Consider the following 24589-nt stretch of genomic DNA (forward strand, 5'->3'; position numbering starts at 1 on the left):
TTTAAGAAGGTATTCTGAAGACTTATTTAATATTAATTTGAATAACAGAATAATTTGAATAACAGAATAAGGGAATAACTTTTCACAAAGCTTGTTTAGAAGGTGCTATTTTCCTGTTTAACACAGATTATCAGAAGTCAAGATGCAGTAACCATAACTTTGTTACCCCAAGAAACCTGCAAACCCTACACCACGTGAGAATTTGACAGTCATTAAGCATCCTTACTTGTTCCCATTTTCACATTTCCAATTTAAAATTTTGAAGAAATGCCACCTATTCAATAATCCAAAAATGCTTTTGAATAAAACTCAGGTATCAATTCATTTCAAATATATAAAGATATAAAACACTTAGCCATTGATAATAAAATAATAAAATCTTTTACCTTCTGGATCATAGGTTTGAAAAACTCTCCGCGCTTGTTCTGAAGGAGCCTCAGGAGCAACTAAAGCCATATCCTGAAAAGACAAAAAGCATGCTATCAACTAGACACAGTAATACCATGGCCTCACAAATAAACAGAACAAGTATGAGGCTAGGGTGAGGAAATCTGGAGACAGAAGATTTTGAGTGATATTTCTATCATGTGTGTGACTAGCTAAGCCACAAACTCTCTGGGCCTTCACCATACATTGGAAAAACAGAATAATACTGCAACCACAGGCAATCGTCGTGAGCATGATATTGAAGCGTCATATAAAAACACTTGAGAAGTCTAATATTAAATAATTACTATAAAATGCAACCTGCAAAAAGTAATGACATACTTTTGCTTTAATTATTGTTCAAATAAAAATATAACTTACAAGATACCTAGTTTTCAAATATTTAAAAATGAAATCCAGAGATATAGGATAGTAAATAATTACATAGAAATGCATTTAGTATTTATTACTTTAGTAAGTATATTATAGCAATACCTAGCCACGAAATGTCTAGAAAGTAGATTTCTTTTTCCCATAAAATTCTCTATAGGAAGAGATAATTACATTATAGTAAGCAATTTTATGTAGGAAGCAATATTATAGTTTATCAAAAATGATCACAAAACTCAACATTAATTTAGACTCTTCACAAACCTTTGCTCCACATATTTAAACTGTTATGAAATTCTACTTTACTGGCAGAAATCTAGGTTCTGGGCTGTAACTGTTTTCCTCTATTCATGGTGTTGATCTGAGCCTTTGTCTAAAACTGTGGTCACTCACACAAACCTCATCAGAGAACAAGTTTCTAACTATCCCCTTTTACCTTCTTGAATCCTTTTTAACAAGTACTAGGATAAAATTGTTAAATACCATTTGAAATGCTGTTCCTCTGTGGAAATAAAATTTTATAGTTCACTTTTGTCCTAATCACCACATCATGCCCTCTTTACCTTGGAGATGAAAGAACAAAGTTTAAGAATCAATTAGTGTAGGTCTTTTCATGAGATAAGATACTTGAGTTTGTACGGGAATAGAAGTCAGATGGGAAAACAAGAGATGCAAGCCCTTACACGTATTTCCCGTATTAAAATAAAGTAAAAAAGTGCTATTTTATAACATAGTAAGATTTGGGAATGTACAATTCTTTCGCATTTACTATCCCTTGATAGCAACTTTTAGGGTCTCCTTTTCCTGCATTTTCAATATTACTTCGGAGATGTATGTCATGTGGCATATTTTCATCTGGCCTTTCAATCACTTTCTGATCTTATGATTCAGTCCTTCATTGATGGATAATTGGATAATGTCTAATCTTTTGCTGTGAAAAACACTGCTGCACCAAAGAAACCTGAACATGTAATTTCATACATGCAGTTTTATCTGTAGGACAGAGCACCAGAGCAGGATTGCTGGGTCAAAGGAAGAATTCATTCGTAATTTGGGATGATAATGCGAGATTCTTGTGTAGTGTTTATTTAGCCTAATTTCTTAAAAACGCTTTCCTTTTTAGAATACATCACCAGTACAGCCTTAGCCCTACCATTAACTTTGTACTGAAGCTAGGACTGCATGTCAGCTCTCTGATTCAGGGCACAATTACTAACACTGGGACTATTACCATGATCCCCCTACCTGCTTTTATCACTTTCAACCGTAATTACAGAAGTTTCTCCATGTAGTTCACCATAGGTTTTAGTTTCCTTGACTACTTCCAACCTCACTTCTTTCCAATTCTTCCCTTTAGAATGGCTGTTGGAATTTGGGGATTTATCACTGAAATTCTGGATAAGAAGGCAGAGCTGCAGATGAGATTTTACCCAAGGGTAAACTTACACTGGCCCAAGAGGAGGATACATTCTATTAACCATGTGTTGCATTTTAACCTTTGTTATTAGTTAAGTGATGAGGAAAAACTTAAAACACCTGTTAAAACAGGACTTTGAATTTTCTAAATATAAATACGATTTAATAGTGGGAAAGGAAGTACTGTTTTTCTCAGTCACAAAGGAAAATCTTTTTATGGAAAGAGGTGGCAGAGAATATGGTTGAAGCACTCCTTTAATATTCTTACAAAGTTAAATTCTGGGAAATTACTATAAAGCTAACAAAGAAGATTCCAGTTTTAACCACAGAAAAAGTTTTTATCAAATTCTCTGGCATTAAAGAGGTCAGAAAATGCAGGTGTGTGAAAGAACTGAAAGTGAACTACCTGATGCCTTATTTCCAAGTGCTATAAACAAAATGTACTATGCTAACACAGAGAAGACAAATTTAAGACTTACTGAAAAATGTTCACTGTGTATCTCTTGCCTCTGGTTAGGAACACACAAAAAACTTGGGCTTTAGAAAATGTATTCTTCTTGTTTGAAGAGGCTATATATGCTGGCCTGATCTAGAAGATCGTTTGACGCGTGGGCACAACTCCCAGTGTAATCTGGTTTTAACAAATCTTCATTTGGAATAGGGGCTGGCACACTTTTTCTGTAATGGGCCAGAGAGTAAATAGGGCCACATGATCTCAGCAGCAAGATGATACAGTAATACATAAACAAATGAGCATGGATGTGTTCCAATAAATATTGTATGATATTTAAAACTGTAAAATTTACATATGGCTGACCCACTGAGAATATATTATTTCTCCAAGTGCACTGGCACTTATTCCACAACTTTCTGACACATCTGGGTGTACCTTAATAGGTTTTACAAAAGATTCTCTGGCTCTCAGCTCAAAGACAAAGAGTGTAGGGAATCCTAGAAGGAATTAGTAGAGCCATAGGTGGGGGACTAGAACTGTGAGAAAAGCCTCAGTGAGGAAGGGAAATCAGCCTTGATGGCAGAATGCATCTGACTGTGAACATGAGGGGTTAGGAGGTGACGGTTCTATATCCCAGGAGAGCACATGGCGTTCTCCCAATGCTGAGCACACCACCAGCACTCCACGCTGCCAACTGCAAGCTGCTCACAGGCCAATGGGAGCAGGACCTGAGCACTGGAGGAGGCCAGCGCTGGAGAACCTACAAAGCAAGACATGGAAATGGAGGACAGCAGATTACTTCAAAGATGTCAGAATGGAGGATGGTAGAAAAGGAATTTAGACAGTTTCTTGGTTGAAGTTCAGAAGTGTGAAAGAAGTAGCTCAAAACACTGGATATGAGCCAACCACCCAGATGCAGACCACCTAAACAGATCCCTTTTCTCCTCCCAAAATACAACCAGTGGCTCTGGTCAGGTTCCAGATAATGAGCCCAGCAACTATAACAGTCATTACTAATAATAAATTTTGTCATCAGTGATTTTTTTATATCTTGTTTTGCTTCTTTTGTCTCAATGATACACTCATAGCTAATCTGCTAAACCCACTAGAAATTGTTTTTAATCATACCACTCATTTTAAGATGTGTTTTTGCTAGAGTGAGGAAAAAGGAAAAGCCCCGCCCCCCACAAGAAATTCCAATGAAAACATTCCAATAGTCTATATCCACAAATCAAAGCCAGTACGGTCTTCCAATCTGATTTTTTGCAGTTTTTGATTGTTTACATGCTTTTTAGATTATTAGAGAAAATGATCTTTTGTTAAAGCTTGTTTAAATTTATATACTGTTTAAAGGTTTATGGATGAAATCTGGAAAAGTTATAAATCCACCTATTCCCATTAAAGTGCTCCATGCTGGACTCTTTTTAACTTCTAATTTGGTTTAAAATGACAAATGCCAATACTAATTTTGGCCAATTTATTTAACTTAAACACTTCTGAACAAGATTCCTATTTTAAAGATCTTTAACAGTGGTGAATCTGGTAATATAGTAAATGTCAAATATATTTCATACTTGCATAGCAAGTTTGAATGGGAAGAATTAATTCAACTGATAAAGTGTCCTTTATAATCTAAAGACAAAATATTTTAGAGAGTGATACAATTGCTGTATTTTTCTTGCTAAATGTAAAAGATGAAGTCAGAAAGAACTCTCATGTAACAGCTGTAAAACTGCGAGGAAGAATGCGAGAACTTGACCCTTCGAATTTCCATTTCTAGGACTTCATATAGCAATAGTTTTTAGATTCTATATTTAATACATATTTTGCATACAACTACCCACACACCCACAATGTTTTGAATACTGGCTGGCAAGCCTGTTAAATGGTAAAGAAAGACCTAGGCTCTGTGTGTGTGTGTGTGGTCACAATCTAACGGAAGAGAGAAAAATATGCTACTATATGTTTATGTTGATGAACAGTATTAAAATTAAGGAACTACCTCCTAAAATAAAATCCAAACCATACATCAACCCCCGCCCCCATCCTCAGGAAACCATTCAGTTATAGTTTCCAAAGATGTAATTCCAAGTTATCCAAGTCAACAAGGCTAGCCGTAAGCATTTTATTTTCTTCATCACTAGCTTTATTAAGTAGAACAAAATTTCCACATATATTGTGTCGGGGACCGCCTCCGGCTGGGAAAGTCCCCACCATTACACGATGGCGCTTGGCTCACTGCCAGCAAAATACACTGCAAGTAACAATGAACATTCTGGTGAAGCCTGCCTAAAGGAGGACATAGTCATTGGCTGTTTCAAATTTAATCAGCATATAACAGGACTCTCATTGGCTCTCCCCATTGCTTGGCCCCTTATTGGTCACCCTGCTCGCTGATTGGTCATGTAAACGTATATAAGTGTGTAGACTTGCGGAAATAAAGAGAGAGAAGATACATCCGAACCGGGGCTTCTTGTGGTCCTTGCGGGTCGAGGGTGACAAATGGTGCTGGCACCCGGGAATCGTTAACGAGTAAGTAAACCTTGTAAGGAGAAAAACCGCAGGTAAGCGGGGAAGGGACCACGATCAAAGTGGTGGGAATCTTGTACAAGACCACAACAAGAAGCAGGGCGGCCATAGAGCCAGGATTTTCTTAAGGGACCACGATTAAAGTGGTGGGAATCTTGTACAAGACCGCAACAAGAAGCGGGGCGGCCATAGAGCCGGGATTTTCTTCCGCGGTAAAGACCATGTTCAAAAGCGGGAATTCCACGGTAAAGCGGAGAGTAAAGGTCAACTGAAGTATATGCGTGTAAAAAGTTAATGTGTTAGTTAGTGTCTTTAACGTCCACGTCTGTTGTCTGTGTGTTCATAATGGGATCTGAAGTATCTAAAGTGCGGTTGGAAGGGTCTTTAAAAGACCTGCCGAAAGCCAATGGAGCTCCACTAAAAGCAAAAACTGCTCGGGCCTTTTTGAATACAGTGGAAAAGGCGGCTCCATGGTTCCTAGATGAAGGCTTGCTAAACATACCTCAATGGGACCACCTGTGATCCAGGGTTTGGCCCCTGTGAAACCTATTAATGCCTCAGGGCCATATCAACATTTTAAGTTGCCCAGGTGCACCAATAACAGGGTATGGCCACCGGAGTGGTCTGGATGTCAGAGTACCTTGCGCTCAGTTTACATCAATGATATGCATAGCTTTACATTCACTCCACGCTTTCCTACTTAGAAAAATAATACCTTTACAGGGTACAATTATTCCTTTCAAAATCCAAAGCAAGGCAATCCCTCCTCTCCCTTTGATGCATGGCAGGTCTGTAACTTGCTAGGAGCATGGACTGATATCTCAGCAGTGTCCATGTTAAATGGTGGCAAATCCCTCAACTGTTCTTATTAACAAAATGACTCTAGTACCTTTGAGACAAGAGTTAATGTGTCTTGTCCCAATAATATTACTTATCAGCCCACTCCCATATGCGCTCGCCACTGTTCCTTTCCCTCGTAACAAATGCTAGCAAGCTGAATGATACGTTGAATTGCACTAAGAATTGCTATCTTTCCCAGTGCTGGAATGTCACGGCCTTCAAGCTGGCTGTGATTATGCGTATCCCTACCCATGTTCCTATCCCAGTTTCCATTCCAGAGAACAAGTTACCGGTGGTGCTATCCAGAAAGAAGAGAGACTTTGGTATCATAGCCGCCGTTGTGACAGCACTGGCTATACCTACAGCAGCTGCCATGGCAGCAGTAGTCTCGCTTGCTGCAACTAGACCCACTGCGGAAGCTGTGAACATCCTTGCAGAAGGAACGGCGGCTGCCCTTCAAACACAGACTCAGATCAATGCACATCTGCAAGCAGGAATCCTGATAGGCAACCAGAGAGTGGATTTGGTTCAAGAACAAGTGGACATATTGGAGGCCCTATTGGGACTGGGATGTATAGCACCCTTCCCGGCAATTTGTGTAACTCCCATAGCCTATACTAATATGAGTGACTTACAGAATGTCTCCCGACAGCTCTCCCAGTATTTGCAGGGTGCTTGGTCTGACGATTTTCAAAATTTCACATAAGTACGCGTGTGCAACCAGCTTCCCTCCCAGAGCTATTTCAAACATTCAGCAATATGTTCCAGTTTACCAAACAATGGGCTGGCACAATTGGTCTTCTTGTCCTCCTCCTTATTGGCATTCTGCTTCTATTCAGAAAAGTTCGCCAATGGAGAACACAGCAGCGAGAGCAGAGCCGAGCTATAGTACAAGCCCTTGTGTCAATAGAGGCTGGGACATCTCCCCAAATATGGCTAAGCATGCTAGATCGGTAGTCAAAGATGGGTAAGATCAGTAGAGAAACATACCAACCTAAGACAGGACAGAGATCATCGATATCTTGTGTCTGATGACGGGTAAGGATGTTTTCTGCTACTGACGACCTAAGACAGGCACAATCTCTACCATAAAACAAAAAAGGGGGAGATGTCGGGGCCTGCCTCCGGCCGGGAAAATCCCCACCATTACACGATGGCGCTTGGCTCACTGCCAGCAAAATACACTGCAAGTAACAACGAACGTTCTGGTGAAGCCTGCCTAAAGGAGGACATAGTCATTGGCTGTTTCAAATTTAATCAGCTTAGGACTCTCATTGGCTCTCCTCATTGCTTGGCCCCTTATTGGTCACCCTGCTCGCTGATTGGTCGTGTAAACGTATATAAGTGTGTAGACTTGCGGAAATAGAAAGATACATCCGAACCGGGGCTTCTTGTCGTCCTTGCGGGTCGAGGGCGACAATATTGCATCAAAAACTCTTTTAGGTACCCCCTCTGGGAAAAGATACTAAATCTAATAGTTAAATATTTAAATATTGTTTTCATTATTTAAACTCTGATTTATCATCAAAATTATTTTTACTCTAAAAGTAGTTCTCTACTTGGTTAAATATAATAATCTGATGCTTTTATCAGAGGAATTTCAGAACAAACAATTTCTATTTAGCCAATTTACTGGCCAACAGGGATTGCTAAACAATATAGCTTTTAAAAAAATCTAGCCTCAACCAACTTTCCTTAACTGGCAAACTGCTATAGAAGAGAAGGGGGAAAAGAAAGCCACGCTGTAATGGGACTATCTAATATCCTATAGTCATGAAACAAGTATCTCTTTTTCATGCAGTTCTGCCTGCACTATTACTATAATTATTCGCTGTTCACCATACACCTTTTAAAATGTAACACGAGCTATCCTTCTAAACACCTACTGAAATAAAAGGCCTGTGTTCAGTTTGTTGGCTAGGTATAGGTAGCTCATTACTGAAAAAAGGTATTTACAGTTTATTCATTATACCTTTCATCATTATCAAGATAAATCTCCTAAGTAATCAAAGAACCTCAGAGTTTTACCTAACTTCAGGAATGGCCACAAATATATGTTACCTTTTAGCTCACAGGCAACATTACCTAGTGCCATGAAGAGTCCCTCAAAAGAAAAAAGTTAGCTGGTACATAATTTCCCTCTAAACTTTAAAGTAACGTTTCATTTTAAAATCACTTGATATTTCATACTGATTTTAAAACTCACTATACTTCTGGAAATATTTTGGGAATCACTAAGAGACAGATTTCAAATCAATTACCAAGTACATAATATTCTTCAGTGCCACTGTTAGAAACAATTCGGGTGATGCCATGTCATCTGACAGTAGCTAGGGCAGTGGACTTTTTCCTTGCTCTTCTATTACTTCTCCTCAAATGTGCAAAAGCCCTCAGCTCTCTCCACAACAGCCCACTGCTATGTAGTGCTGATTTGTGTTGCATTAGCAGAGAAGTCAGAGGAGGAACAGAAAGAAAAGCCCTTCAAGGCTCCTTCTCCAAAAAACCAAACTCTAAATGTACAAGTAGAAATAAGACAGGAGGAGGAAGTCATACAGGCATGAGTAGAATCACTACTATTATTAATACTAATGAATGGCTTCTTCTTCTCCCTATTATCATAATTACACAACTCACCTTAATAATCCTACCAGTCTTTCTCAACTGGTTTCTGCCAGAGAATTCATCCCTAAGGCCTAAGGCATCCACTCTGAATAAAGACTCTGCTGGATATCTATAAACATTCTCTGTGTTCTCTTGCTTATGTGAAGAACCAGGTGGAGAAAAGCTGTTAGCCTTTTAACTACTGAATTTCATTAAGAGAACAGCTCACCCAAGCCATTCCTCTCTCAGCATATCAATACCTACATAATTCAAGAAAACTGATTTTCTGACTTCTTTAAATGGTTAGTTAATATTCAATGATCACCTGGATAAAAGTCAGTCAGAAAATTCCTCCTCATTTCTAAGTAAAGACTTTGTATCATTTGAATCATTTTTAAACTCTCTTACATCACATGGACACAATGTAACTTATGGAGCTAGATGGTATTATTGTTCTCAATTTCTTATGCCTCCCTGCCTTGTCAGAGCATTATTTATCATGGCCTGTGGCTATGGGCTTGTGAAGTACCTCTGTGGGACGGGTCTACTTCCTACCCTCACTGATGTCAGGTTTGGCCAGGAGCAGGATAAGCAAAAGTGACATTCTGCTAGCTCCTAAAAGCTTCAAGGGCCACCTGTGGCTTTGCCAGTGTCTCTCTTTTCACTTTACCAGGAGAATCGCACCTTCTGACTGGCTGCTCCTTCACTCCAGATCTTAGAAGAAGGTACATGGAACACACCTGCAGCCACCATGTAAATTAAGAGAGAAACAAGCTGTGGCGTGTGCTTGAGGAGAAAGGGGACGGTGGGAGTGGTGTACTCAGTATAGGCAAATACAGGGTACACTGTCTACAGACAATTTAAATATAACAACACTCACCTTGTTGAAATGCTTCTATGATCACCAATGCACGCATGCAAATCTAGACAATTCTAGTGGTCAAATATGCCTCCTACCGGGGGTGGACTGCTCTCATTGCCTCCTTGAATATGGAATAAGTCACGGAGATTTCAGGGTCACTACTTCAGGAAACTGACAAATGGAATTAAAACCTCATATTCTGGCTGGGGCTTTATTTTGTTTGTGCTATGTATATTGGCTCTTCCTGTTCATAGCTGGCCTACCTTTTCCTCTTGTCTTTCCCTTCATGTTTACCCTCCAACATCGATTATAATATAAGCCACATAAAGGGGAATCTCCACATATACAGACCTTCTGTGGTTCATATGAAAATGAATGTCTACAAGAATTACACTGCAGGCCACACACCACTATGTAATTTAAGCTTGACAGGCTTGCATTAGTGTCAATGCAAAGTGAGGGACAGCCCAGACTGTACCACCCCCAACCCCGCCACCCATAAATACTTTCTTTTATATTAAACAGGGTTTGACTAAGAAAAATAGTCACAATATTCAAATTTCTAATACTCTAAGTATTATCAGAGCTTTATGGAAAAGTTCTTGTTCATTATGAAGGTTATTCAATTTCCTTGTACGTGCTTTACACTCATGCCTTGGAAATTCATGTTAAGCCTTCCATATCAAGCTAAGCATGCAGACATTATAGAACGAAGATAGTTTGGGAATAAAGGATTATTCCAGCTAGTCCTATATCTGATCCCAACCTTCGCTTCCTTCTTCATCTTTTGGCACAACCAGGACGGTGTAGCCATACAGAACGAACTACTAGTCCCCAAATAGAGCGTGGACCATCACATCCCACCATCTCGTCTCTTTTTGCTTATTCTTTTCTCCAAGTCTCGAATACAGCCCTCATTTCATATTAAGTCAAAAACTTAGCATGTCCTTTACATTCAAGTATCATATCCTGTGCACCCACCTCTCCCCTCTTCCAGTCTCTATTCTGTCCTGGTGTAATTATTTGTTTTTTTGTTATCCTAAGGAACAGAAATAGTGAAAAGCTACGGAGTCAGAAGAGTTTGAATCCTGGCTTTGGCGCTAATATGTAACTTTGGAGAGGTTATTTTTCACCGGCCCCAGACCATTAGATGTAGATGAGAAATGGTACTTACCTCACAGGGTTACCTGTGGATTAAATCAGGACTACATGCAAGATGGTTAGCATAAGGCCTGACACAGGCACCACTCAGTAAGTGCAAACAGAAAACGACTACACTGCATCATTCATCTATGCATTTCAATAGGACTTAGGACAATGCCTCATGTTAGCTATACTAGGTCCTGTAGCAAAAACAGGTAAAGCGCAGTTAACATCAGTGATCACAAGAAGGTAGACAGTTGGAAGAAATTTTAGGAGCAGCAAGGGAGTAAGAGAAGCAGGAGTCAAAACAAGAAAGATGTGGGCACCTGAGTGGCTCAGTGGGTTAAGCCGCTGCCTTCGGCTCAGGTCATGATCTCAGGGTCCTGGGATCGAGTCCCGCATCCGGCTCTCTGCTCTGCAGGGAGCCTGCTTCCTCCTCTCCCTCTCTCTGCCTGCCTCTCTGCCTACTTGTGATCTCTGTCTGTCAAATAAATAAAATCTTAAAAAAAAAACAAAACAAGAAAAATGTCAAGGCTAGAACATGAACAATGAGCAGGATTTTGATCACATTCTGGGCAGAGGGTAACACAGATAAAAGTACAGAAAAAGAAAACCACAAACTTCTTAACACTATCATACATTAAATACATGATGTAAGACCTTTTGCTCCATTCTGCTATCCAATGTACTGACTGCAATTATTTCCATCAATGACACAGACACCTAGAGACGTTGACCTATCAACGCTGATTCTAATTAACACTCATAGACTTTACTCATGACAGAACACCTGTAGGTCTTTTTATCAACAACATATTACCTTTGGAAGATTATCTAACTCTACTGTAACAAAAAACTCTTAGACACGAATTGCAAGGGAAAGAGGGATGGCCATTAGCCAGCAGGCTGACATGACTGACATGATGAACAAAGAGAAAAAGCAAAATCCTAAAAATTATAAAAACCAGACACAGAAACAGCTGCCTAAAGGTGTTCAGAGTAGTATGAAAGAGAACGTAAGAGCAATTTAATTGTCACTTTGTTGAATGAGGCAAGAATATTTATAATACATTTTGAAAGATCTCTGATAAAAACAGCCAAAAATAAATGCTTTACTAAGACTGCACAAATCCTTGGCATAACCCTACAGAGAGCTGATGGGGGGTAGCTCCAAAGTGTGCTAAGCAGTTAGCAAACAGCTTATGGTTGAAAAATTCACGGTTTTTCAATAATTTAAAAACTGAAAATAGTTCATTTATTAAGACTTCTACCCAAACATTCCAAGTCATTCAAATACCAGATGCTATTCTTACATTAGAGAAAAGGTGTTAAAAGCATACACGACAAGTTATGACTTTAACTATAAAAGTAAATAATTCAGTTTCAAATCCATTTCCTCTCTGTAGTAGAGAAGGCATGACACTGAAACAAACACAAACTCACAAATTTACTTAAGATAAATGGATGGGGTGACTAACTGCATTAATACAGCAAAATCCAAACTGCAACATTCTACGTGTTACAGAAGATCTGACTGTGAATTTACCCGCCTTCCAAGTTCCAAGACTTTGACCCAAGAGGAACGGTACACAGAGGCTGAATTTTCTTTATAACAAAGTCTCTAAAGTGTTGTTTCACTTTTTCTTAAAACTGTGTTTATAACATGTAGAGAAATGTATGTTAATGATCAAGTAGGGCTGTCCAGTTTTTAAACTCTTGAAAAAAGAAACCTAACACTTAATCGCAGTAGTCTTCCTAACGTTACACCCAAGGATGAACACACAAAAGGAGCTTGCCCTGGAGAAAGAATTCTAAACTGACTCCCAGTAACAGACACCACAGAAAGAGCAGTCAGCTCATGAAGGAACAGTTCCATGTTTTGTTCCTCCTTTGCATTCAATTCAGTTCCTTTCTATATTCTGAGTTTCAATGGTCATGTGTTTTCATGTGTTCTTACCTAAAAGGAAAACTGCTTTTGTCACACCAAAGGTCAAAGGTGATACTCTGCACATACACAGCGAGTCCTTTTTATAACCATAAAAGAGAACAAAAAGGGATGTAAAACTCATCTCTCCAACTTCAAAAGACAGCATGAAATGGATTACAAGGGAAATTAGTCACTGATCTTCCAAAGATGAAACTAGATGTTATATAGGTGGGTTCCAGCCTTTTTTATATTAAACCACCAGCTGTCATTCCACACTGAGACTGAGATGCACAATAAAAACAAATAAGACATTTATTTTATCTACTTTATATACACAAAATTCTAACAAAATCAGAGAATCATATTTTCAAATATAAAGCCCTCATCTTGAATTTGCTCTAAAAATTAATTTCAAAATCAGTTCCAATTCAAGAGGAAATAATGAGAAGGACCCAAATAATTTAATCTTAAAACTAAAATATAAAAAAAGGAAGACAAGGAATCAGGGGGTAAAATGATGGTTAGAGAGAAGAGAAAGGTAAGTGGACAACTGCCCAAATATTCTCTCAGGTGATACTTGGGTATTTAAAGTAAATATGCTTCAGTATGAAAAGACCTGACTCCTAAAATTTGATTTAAACATGTTACTCAGCCTTATTTTAAGAATAAGAGGGCGCCTGGGTGGCTCAGTGGGTTAAAGCCTCTGCCTTCGGCTCAGGTCGTGATCCCAGGTGGGATCGAGTCCCGCATCGGGCTCTCTGCTCAGCAGTGAGCCTGCTTCCTCGTCTCTCTCTGCCTGCCTCTCTGCCTGCTTGTGATCGCTGTCTGTAAAATAAATAAATAAAATCTTTAAAAAAAAAAAAGAATAAGAGATATTTTTTTGAAATCAAGGGAAATAAGAAAGGTAAGTTCAAAAATAGGGGTTCTGTATTCAAGCATCTACTACTCAAAATCATTTCTTTTACCTGCACAGTAAGTTCTTAAGTTTTCAATTTACCAAAAGTTCCATGGCACTTGAATTAAAAAAAAAAATACTATAGTATGATGACTTTTAACATACTACCCATACCTATTAGGCAAGCTCTCTCACAATGTACAGATCTGAAAATTTTATTCTGTCATGGCTCAGATGACTTGGAGAACTCTCCACCTTAATGAAAATTAAGCTTCCTTCTTTGAAGAAGTCCATTTATGCACTGCATTTTACCTCACCCACATCCCCTTATTACAGAGTTCTGTGGGACCCCTGCTGCTTGATGACTCTCAGTTCCTATGCACTCCCCGCAGTTAATACCAAGGAGGACTAGCATGTAACCTAAGCATAAAACTCCCACTTACACAGGATGGCTTCTATGTATGTTTTGCAACCACCATGCTCTAAGATGCATTAAATTCTTCACCTGAAAATGGTTCATTTTGTTATGTGAATTTCACCTCAATTAAAATATATCTATATTTGTGAGAATGTTAATGAAAAGGCAGGGGGATAAGGGGTTGACATTTTAGAAAAGGTAGCCAGGGAAAGTGAATACCAACCTGAAGGAAGAAAAGAGCCCTTTCTACAGACATCTGAGGCAGGATCATTTTAAGCAAAGGGAAGAGCACGTGCAAAGGGTTTGCCTCGTTCCTGAACTGGATGGAGGAAAGATCAGCATGGCTAAGGAAGACAGGTAGGGGGAGTAGTAGGAAATGTGATTAGAAAGGCAATGGGAAATAATCAGATGAGGTGACGCAAAGCATACTAAGTTATTCTAAGGACTTTGGCTTTTATGTTTAATGAAGGCGAACCAATGTAGGGTTCAGAGATTAAGAGTAACAGGAAGTGACTTACATTTTAATAGATACCACAGCTCCTTGAAGGGCAACAGCATAGTCCTCGGTTAGGAAGCTGCAGCCAATGATGTAGGGGAGAGCTTTCTCCAATTTGTCTTTCAATTCTTTCAGTAAGATTTCAGTTTCTAGTTTGTCTGTCAAATGTCCTTTCCTCATAGCCTCCAGAGTTTCATGGATATAATAACTTCTCTTAAAGTGTCTGGTTTTTTGAAGTTTTCTTTTGATCTGTCCTATACTATCTCCATTTTTTCTTTTTTTAAAATTTATTTTATTGAGTTCCTTTTCCCCTATTCCTTTGATTCGTTTCTCATGTGAGCATTCCAGGCATTGCCCGTGTGGGCGGGGCCTGTAAACTGCACTGTGGCATTATGTGGCTGGCCCATTAAGACCTGGAACTACAGTGTCTCAGTCTTTACTCTTGACTGGGCCAAGTGGCCAAATGAAGCATTAATTGCTGTAATCACGAGTGGGTGAATTCAACAAGAGCAAAGCTGCTGAGCTCTTTCTGAGACTCTAAGATTAATCATTAAAAGCACTCATCTCATTAACTTTCTCTACCTCTCATCTATCCCATTCAATCTGTCACCAAGTCCTGTCAGTCTACCTCGGGAATAAATCTCAAATTTATGTACTTCCATCAATGTCTACCGTCATCACCCTGGCCAAACCATATCCCCTGCTTACCCAGAATACTACAAGTCTTCTTTACCCACTCCCTAGGTTATCCTCCAGTAGGTCTATTTTCCATAATTAGCCATAGTCCTCCAAAATGCAAATTTAATCCTGTTTCTTTCCTTCCTATCTCCCCAGAACAGTCTTTCTAGTCAAAGACCTGCTTCTGCTTCTGTACCCTCATCTTACATCTTGCCCTTTGAATCCTCCATGCTCCTACTCTTCCCTTCCAGTTTGTTCCCACCATAGTGCTGAGCTCCTATTTCTGGTCTAGGGAAGGCTTTTTTCCCCTCTTCCCATTGTTTCACCTTACTAATGCCTCGATGCTCACTGTAGACATCAGTTCTCCTTAGGAAACATTCCTAGTCTTCCAAAACTAAGGTACATTCTTAGAGCTTTATAGACTTGTGCTTTGTCAGCCCTCATCAGTTATAATTTTATAGTTTTATAAATGATTCCTTGATGAATGCCTCCCCCATTAGAATATATACCTCCGTAATAACAGGAGCCCATCTATTTTTGCACCACGGTCTTCACAGCACCTGGCATAGTGCCAGGCACATAATATATGCCTAGTAAATATTTGACAAATGAATAGACATGGGAATGATGACAGGTGCAACTACCATCACCTCCGGTGTATCACATGAAGAATTACACTGCTTTTCAAAAGCATTTTAAAATGTTAAATTACAGTTTACTTTGAAAATTGTGACCTTTAAATATGCTTTATCCTTAATCATAATCAGTACAAATAGGTCAGCAAATGAAACACATATCCATACAAACATATCAGTTTACAGAAAAAGACCTCAGGATTTATATTATGCTGCTCTTTGTTTCAGGCCATGAAACATCAAGTCAGTGAACCTCCCCAAAATAAATAAACCAAAACCAAAAATAAATAAGAAAAACAAACCTCCACATTACTTTTTGAGTAACAAAAACAAAACCAAAATTACTTGCTCAAATATAGAAATATCAAAGAAAGATCAAATAATAGGTCTTATAATGTACAGAACAACAAAATTTACAGTATTTTCTACATTTGAAGACTACAAAATACTTTATTTAGAAAAAATTTTAAACTGGGGGCGCCTGGGTGGCTTAGTGGGTTAAGCCTCTGCCTTTGATCCCAGGGTCCTGGGATCAAGCCCTGCATTGGGCTCTCTGCTCAGCGGGGAGCCTGCTTCCTCCTCTTTCTCTGCCTGCCTCTCTGTCTACTTGTGATCTCTCTCTGTCAAACAAATAAAATCTTTAAAAAAATTTTTTTAAACTGGACCTAATAAATATTATGAAGCATCACCAATCTCATTTACTACTTAGGTGATCTTCAACCTTTTATCTCAAAGGGAAAATTTCTTTACTTATAACTCTTGAAAGAACCATGTTCAAACAATCTAAATTCAGTTGTTTTAAAATTCACTGAAGAGGAAGTATCCATGCTTCTAAGAAGCTTCAGAATGAGTCATGAAAAAATATTTTTAAGAAGATATAATTATCACTGGAACCTAAGTGTGGAAAATTTAGGCACAGACTTTATTCACTGAACTAATGAATCCCCTATATTATGTGCCAGACTATGTATCAGACCCACAGATACAAAGGTAAGTACCAAAACAATCATTTTAAAGTTCAGAACTTCTAAAAGAGAAATAAGGTACTTGATAATTGTGATTTTTAGGACTTATAACAGTTGAAGAACTAAAATCTTACCATAAAATTCTTTCTAATCACTTTCTGTGTGTGTGCATTTTCCTGTCTGGTTTATCAGTAGCTCCAGGGATGCAAATGAACAGAGATTTGAAAACCTCATCTGACTGAGAGGGCGTACACGGAGCTTGCTCTTTCAGGCCTGAAACTGGTGTGGTAGGGGTTTTTGTTTCTCTCTATGCACTTCATGTCTCTCACTCAACATTTTGTTGCACGTGGTTGAGATCTGTGATTAAGATGAATGACAGGGTCCCTGTCCCGAACAAGCCTCACTGCTGGTCACAGGACACACACACAGAAGGTACGGGAAATAGGAATAATGCACCATGTGATAAATTCAACTGCACAACAGATCAAATGCTATGGAAAATATAAAGAAAACCATGCAGGTGGGTAGGAAGAGTATGTTTCATAGAAAAGAAGGTATCTGTCAACAGACCTGATATTTAGATGCTAAAATACAAAGTGTCTGTATTTACATAGCTAAGCCAACACCATTCCTTCTATTAAGCTTCTGTAAAATCTCTTCTGCTACTTGATAAGAAAATCATTTCTTAAATGTCAATCATAAAATTTAAGATTTAAAGTATTTTCATCTCATTATCTTTTGTATTTGAAACTTATAGTGTTTCATAGAATTCATTAGTTTTCCTGTGCTTAAATATGGAGCTGGAGATAAAAATAATAATTGGCTTGAAACTACATTTTTGCATGCAAATTGGAACTGATTTTCTTTTCTGGAAATTTAGAACACTTGACACAAAAATTAGTCAAATGATGAAATCCTCCCTCTGGAATTCAAAGTTGTCCAGTTTCTATAGTTTGCATTATGTTTTTTAACTTCTTTTCTACTTTAGGAGGGAAATAAAGAGCAAAAGCTTTCAGACTAAATGTAACTTATCAGTACTTTTTACTACAGTAGTTCCGTCAAAGTCTGTACTTTTTGAGTTATATTTTATAGCTTTTTCTGTTTAAGGTAAGTACTCACTCTAAATCCAATCACTAGATTTTGGCAGCACATTAAAAGTAATCCCGTAGTAAGTGAGGAAACAGACCCACACAACTTCGCACTATCAGTTCACTCCTTGGCACAATGCATACGAGTCATACTTTTTCAGACACAAGGAAAATTACACTAACAGGTACAATCTAAAAAAGTGTATGGGGTAATCAGCAAAGTCCTCTAGACATAAAGAACATCAAAATAAACAATTCTATATTTTCTCTCTTTCCTCCAACATCAGCAACTCCATGTTTACTAAATGCAGAATAACGATGGCAGTGAGGAGGCTGATGGCAACAGCCAAGATTCCTTGGGCACTTAACTTGGACTAGGTACTGCTAAACATTATATATTTAAATCTGATAACAAATCTAAGAGCGAGGTATTACCAGAAACCCTTATTTTAAAGACCTGGGAAAAGAGGCTGAATGATGTTTGGAAGTGGTAAGGTTAGGATTCAAATGAAGTTTGTCTGACTCCAAAGCTCTAACCACTCTATGTGGAGAAAGAAGTACTATTGTTAAAGGAGGAAATTTAGAAACAGGTTTGTTTTAAGAATTTTAAAATAAACATATTCAAATGCATTTAATCTATGTCAATATTATAACCTTATATATCAAAATTGTAGGAAACATTACCTCTTAAAAAGATCACTTCTATACCACTGAACTACTAATAGATTTAAAAATATTTTCCTAGATGTTTTAACTAAAATTATTTTATATTATATAAATGAGATTCTTATCTTTTCTACAAAAGAGCAATCCAAAACTTTTAAATTTAGTTATTTAACAGTGATTTCTGAAAAATATCAAAAGCCAAAGCTCTGAAGTCACAAAAGATAAAGAAATTATAACTAAATCATGACAGAGTTTACTAAAATAACTGTAAAACTAGAGCAATGTAATAATATTTTCTTTACTATTAATTTTTTAGGTTTTGGAACAATCCACTTATTAGTAGGAATACACTGAATTTTGCACAAAGATCCAAACTAAATATGGACTTAGATTACTTGTTGCCTGATGTCATACTTAAAAAAAAAAAAAAAAATCCTGCTATAAGCATACCTTGGCAAAAAATACGGTGAGGTGAGTTTCACTGCCAACAATCCAAATAGGGAATTTTGGAGATTTCAAGTAAGAACCAACCTAGAACAAATGTAGCAAGATAAACAAACAAATGAAAATTTTATACTGCCTGCTGAGTATCTGCCCATGAGTATTAGAAGCGTAACTGAAGTGTCCAATTCATACTTAAATGAAATAATGTATTGTGCCAGAATGCCTTACCCCTAAAGGTCAAATGCCGAATGTAAAAATCAATGTTATAAAGACGGTCAGGGCTAAGCTTATATCGCACCTTTACATCAGAGTAATAATAATACAGATTTAACACAGCTGGAAAAACTTAGTTTAGCCCTAAGAATCATTCTCAGGTTTGACTGAAATTGCTAGACAAAATGTTCTAGATTTTTAGCTTGGTGATCAAATCCTGAAACTATAACCTTGATAAAATTACTTTATCAGAAGATCAATTATAAATTAACAAATGAATATATTTACTAATAAATAAGGAAAGAGAAAAATCCTTAAGCACATCATGTCTCAAAGAACCTGGGACAATATAATAATCTCTCTAAAGCAAAATATATACTACAAAATATCTAAGAATATAAAGGAATCCTGTTACTTGACTCTTCATGATTGGAGGTAATTCAGAGTTCTACAATATGAAGTCTCCTTAAATTGTACAAAAAGTTATACTTATAGCCTGTCTCAAGTTTATATATTTAATCTATAAAAAACACAGTATCCAAAGTTTTTTTTTGTGTGTGTGTGTGACTGAGAAAGTTTAAAATCAACAACAACAAAACAAGTAGACTTGGGAAATCCCATCATGTTCATATCAATCAATTCTATACTCTTATGAGGACAGAGATTACAACTTAAAAACAACCTTACCAATCCCACTTGCTCTATTTTCTTTTCTCACACAGACTCCCTTGAATGGGGAAATGCCAAGTGGCTACTTGCAGCAGTCAGGATAATTCTTCCCTTATTCGTCATTAGCCCTGATAGGATGCCCTGCTTTCAAACACCACGATGGCCCTTTGGAATTTAAATTATCATTAGGAAGTGGGAAATAGGCATTCTCTTGTATTCAGGGACAAAAACACCAATATCTTTGTCCTCTGATGAGAAGGATGAACGGGATGTGCTAATGGCAATGGTGAACCAGAAGAGCAGGAAGGATGATGGTTTGGGGACAACAGAAAATAAGAGCAAAGGACAAAGACAAAGGAAAAGATCTGATCACAGGTTCATAGTAGAAGGGATTTTAGAGGTGCTCAGCACAAGTCCTTCAATTTTACATCAGAAACAGAAATATAAAGGATCAGTGCCTTGTCTGATTTCAAACAGGTAACTAGTACAGAGCTAGGATTAAAACTCAGGCTTTCTGACTCCTCACGTGGTAGCTGCCTCTTGTGGTGAAAAATTTAGTGATTATTTAATTTCCCTTTTAGAAAATGAGTGTATATTTGTGTGTATTTAATTAAGATAGAAGTAAAATATGAGTATAATACATAGAAGGATCAAAAGATAAATGAATGAACTCATTAAGTGTCTTACACTAATATAAATAAGTAAGAGTGCATAAATAACGCAGCCACTTTGGAGAAACAGGCTGACAGCTCCTCAGCAAATAAAGCACATAATCACTATATGACAAGCAATTTCACTGCTAAGTATATGTCCAACAGGAATGAAAACAGGTTCACAAAAAATTTATACACATGCACGTTTCTAGCAGTGCTATCCTAGTAGCATGAAAGAAGAAACAACCCAAATATCCATCAGGTGATGAACAGAGAAACAAAACTGGCATATAATACAACAGAATATTTGGTCATAAACAGAACTAAGTATTAAATATAAGTTCAAAGAAGAATGAACACTGAAGACGTTATGTTTAGTTAAAGAAGCCAGACACTAAAGGCTACACATTGTACAATTCCATTTAGATGAAATGTCCAGAACAGGCAAAACTCCAGAGAAATAAAGCTGCCAGAAGCTGGGGAGGAGTGAGGAAGTGACCACTAATGGGTTTAGAGTATCTTGTGAGAGTTAAGAAAAACATTCTGAAATTAGGTAAGTGGTGATGGTTGTACAACCTTGTGAAAACACTGAACAGCACACTTTAAAATGGTGAGTTTTATGTGAGTTATGGAAAAAAAAAAAAAAAAGGGTGGGTGGCTCAGTCAGATAAGTGTCTAACTTCAGCTCAGGTCATTATCCCCGAGTCCTGGGACTAAGCCAGGCATTGGGCTCTCTGCTCAGTGGGGAGTCTGCTTCTCCCTCTACTTTGCCCCTCCCCCCAACTGGTGTGCTTTCTTCTCTATCTCTGAAATAAAATCTTTAAAAAAGAGGGGGCACCATCAAAAGCATTCAGAGTCATCCTCTTCACTGTATGTGTGTGTAAAGAGACTTTCATTTGTGTTAATGAACACATATAGTCAAAATGATATGAAAATGTTAATTTCTAGAGAGCAATTTGCTACAATATTAACAGGGAAATGTTCAGATTCACAAAACTAATACAAACACAATGATTTCCTTAATACTTTTCTCTAAATGTTTGGTGAAAAGTAAATGTATACAGGTTTTCAGAGGAACGTCTACAGTTATGTACAGATGAACACACCAGGGTAACAATAGTTTTTCCAAAAGCTATAATCACACCATCCCAACCACTTCCCTTCCAGGTCTCCCACACTCTGGGCCATGGTGTATGGCTCTAAGCTCCCTGCAGCTAGGTGTCAGACAAGAAGAAACAGCCTTAAGCCTTAGAGCTCACTGAAATTTTCCAATCCAAGCAGAGCCCATGAAACCTAGCTGACTCCATCCCAACACCCATACCAAAGCTGCCACCTACGGTCGCCCCTCACTGTTGCGCTGTCCACTGGTATAATCCCCTCTGTGGCCCTGTCTGGTAGCCTTCCCTTGTTTGGAGGTGTAAGTAATAGACAGTTCTGCCTTTCATCTATCCGAGTACCACTGTATTGTGTCCTGCCATTAAAAGAATCTTTAAATCTTAAAAATACCAGTTACTGCTAGAACACTAAAGCAATATGTAATAGGAGAATATACAGCCAGTACTGTTTTCCCACTAAGATCTTAGGAGGAAAACTGGCATTCATTCCCCTGTTCTTCCTAACAGCTAAAGAAAAGCAAAAGCATGATTTAGAAAACCTTACAATTCTGGTTAAATTGGCCGTTCATTCAACAAATGTTTACTGAACACCGAATATGTACCCAGAAAAACAATGTCACTGGCTTCAGAGAGTCTATAACTCACTGGGGATAACAATAAAAAAGCAAATTCAAGATTAAAAAAAATTAAACAGAAAAGATCTTTATAGAGTGATTATTGTTATGAAATTCCACTGAAGGAATGGCTGAGGAAAAGGTCTTTGAGGCACCACTTTAAGTAGGACCTGATGGGGAGAGGGAGCCATCCATTTACAAACTGGAGTATCCAGGCAGAAATGACAGCAAGTACGAAGTCTCATCAGGCAGAAAAGGGCCTGGGTGTGTTTGAGAATCTGGCAGGAAACCAGCAGAGCTAGAGCACAGCAGTGGACAGGGCAAAGCAACTAAAGAGGGACAGACAGGATCTAGATCAGGAAATTACAGGCTACACAGTGAAGATTTCACAGTCTCATCTCCACACCCGATCCTCCTGCAAAACACACACACGCTTTATAAAAAACAGCCTTATTAAAATATCTTTCACATATGAACACTGTATATATTAAAAGTGTGCAACTTAATGTTTTTGTAGATGTATACACTATGAAAAGATCACCAAAATCAAATTCATTAACATATTCATCACCTCTACGTAGTTGTCATTTGTATGTGTGTACACATGCACACAAGCATGCACACACACTTTTAGGATCAATGACGTTTGTGTGTGTTTCTTGGGAGAATGGGATGCAGCCTGATGCTCTAGCTGCCAGGCTCCTTCCAAACAGTTTTAGCTTGTAAATTAAAGTCACAGGAAATAAAAGAGTTACTACTTTGATACAATACAATCCCTACTAATGGAAAGGACAGGATGAAACCTATCTGATTATCATACCCATATCACTCCTTTCCAAGTGTTGTCATGACAGAGGAACACTTCCAGTTAAAGGAAAAAAGAAAGAAAGAAAGAGGGCAAGACAGTTATTTTATGAAATCACCATCACCAGAACTACTGCTACGGACCCAACATTCTAAAATGGAAAAGAAAATTAGATCTACTTCTTCCTTTCTCCAAAATGAGGCCATCTCATTAAGTATTAATCACTAATGATTTGAATCCCATTTAAAACTATTTGGAATATCCAATAGTTATTTCAGATGATGCAGGAAAACAATGAAACTTTTATCAATAAATGAGAGATTCATGGCAGTTTCTAACCTTAGGCCATGTGCTAAAGAATTTAATGCTGTGAAATGCTTGGAATTTGTTTTTTCGAGTGTGAAGTCGTTTTTCAGTTGGAACAGACAAAGTTAAAACTTCAGGCATCTAGCAAATTTTTTTTTCCATGAAGCATACTGTTATGAGGAAGAAACAATACATCCTTTTCTCTTGGTTTACCAAAAAATATATTTACTTTCAATTATAGGTGTCTCTATTTTTATAAACTGTTTTTTACTGGATTCTGCTCTCTATCCTTAAAAAGAAATGAACCTCACGAACAGGAAACTCAGCATGATCAGCCAACTTAACTCTGCCCTTAATATGCCTGTCAGTTTGGGAAAGGAGATCAGGAAAGAACTAAGAAGTACATAGTAACAGGAGTAAGCTATATGTTGTCATAGAAGAAAATGTCCAAAACAGTGGACATGTGAGTAAAAAGGATTGAAAAGTACCATTAAAATCAACTTACCTTACAGTATCTTAAAGCTTCCATTAATGTTAAGAATCCTACAGCTGCTTGTTCATGTATACCAAGAAGTTCTAAAAAGAGAAGTTTGTACTGCATTAACAGACATAAATCTGAAAACTACTTATATATAGATGTATACACATATATATTTTGCACCAAAAGTTTTACTTTTCCCCAAAAGTATACTTTAAAACTTCACACATATTTATTGTTGAGTGGTTACATCAAATTAACATTATGTTGCTACTTATTATAAAATACCATTAGATCACGTTTGTGGTGGGTGATGTGATGCTTCAGATATACAGTAAATGTACTTAGAAAACCTTATATTCAACTTTAACTTTTAAAATGAAGACATCATCCCCTCTGAAACCCAAGGAATTCCTGGCAAAAATGAAGAAGAAAGATATAATAATATCCATGCAGAAAAGCTAACTTGAATTGACTTTGACTTAAACAAATGAACATGCTCATCTTAGTTTGTAAAATTTATCACTGGATAGCAGTGAACTTACTTGTACAATATTTAAAACAGGGGTATTTGATACCATTCCTTTCTCCTATAAACAGTATGCTTAAGACTCAGGAAATAAAGACAAATGTAACAAGGTTCTGCCTTACAAAGGCTAAGTTTATCAAGAAAGACAGAAGAAAAAGATGTGTCTCTTTTCTCTATTTACACATGCTTAACACACACACACACACACACACACACACTGTACTTTTTTGAAAAAAGATTTCATTATTTATTTGAGAGTGAGCAAGAATGAGCAGACCCATGAGGGGGTGGGGCAGAGAGAGGATCTCAAGCAAGCTCTGAGCACAGAGTCCGA

General features: G+C 37.7%; 1 protein-coding gene across 5 annotated transcripts in view; it reads right to left on the reverse strand.

The window, feature by feature from the left end:
• Nucleotides 1–24589, reverse strand: part of MINDY3 (MINDY lysine 48 deubiquitinase 3) — a 92934-nt gene that overhangs the window by 23337 nt on the left and 45008 nt on the right. For 4 of the 5 annotated variants that reach the window (XM_044229277.1, XM_044229276.1, XM_044229281.1 and 1 more), the window contains 3 exons: nt 23754–23824; nt 18880–18960; nt 387–459 (listed from right to left, as the gene is read on the reverse strand). In XM_044229277.1, coding sequence (XP_044085212.1) covers nt 387–459; nt 18880–18960; nt 23754–23824 — 225 coding nt within the window. The remainder of the gene's footprint in view (nt 1–386; nt 460–18879; nt 18961–23753; nt 23825–24589) is intronic. The other variant, XM_044229278.1, reaches the window with a different exon arrangement.

This window comes from Neovison vison, chromosome 12 (genome assembly GCF_020171115.1).
Source record: "Neovison vison isolate M4711 chromosome 12, ASM_NN_V1, whole genome shotgun sequence".
NCBI lineage: Eukaryota > Metazoa > Chordata > Mammalia > Carnivora > Mustelidae > Neogale > Neogale vison.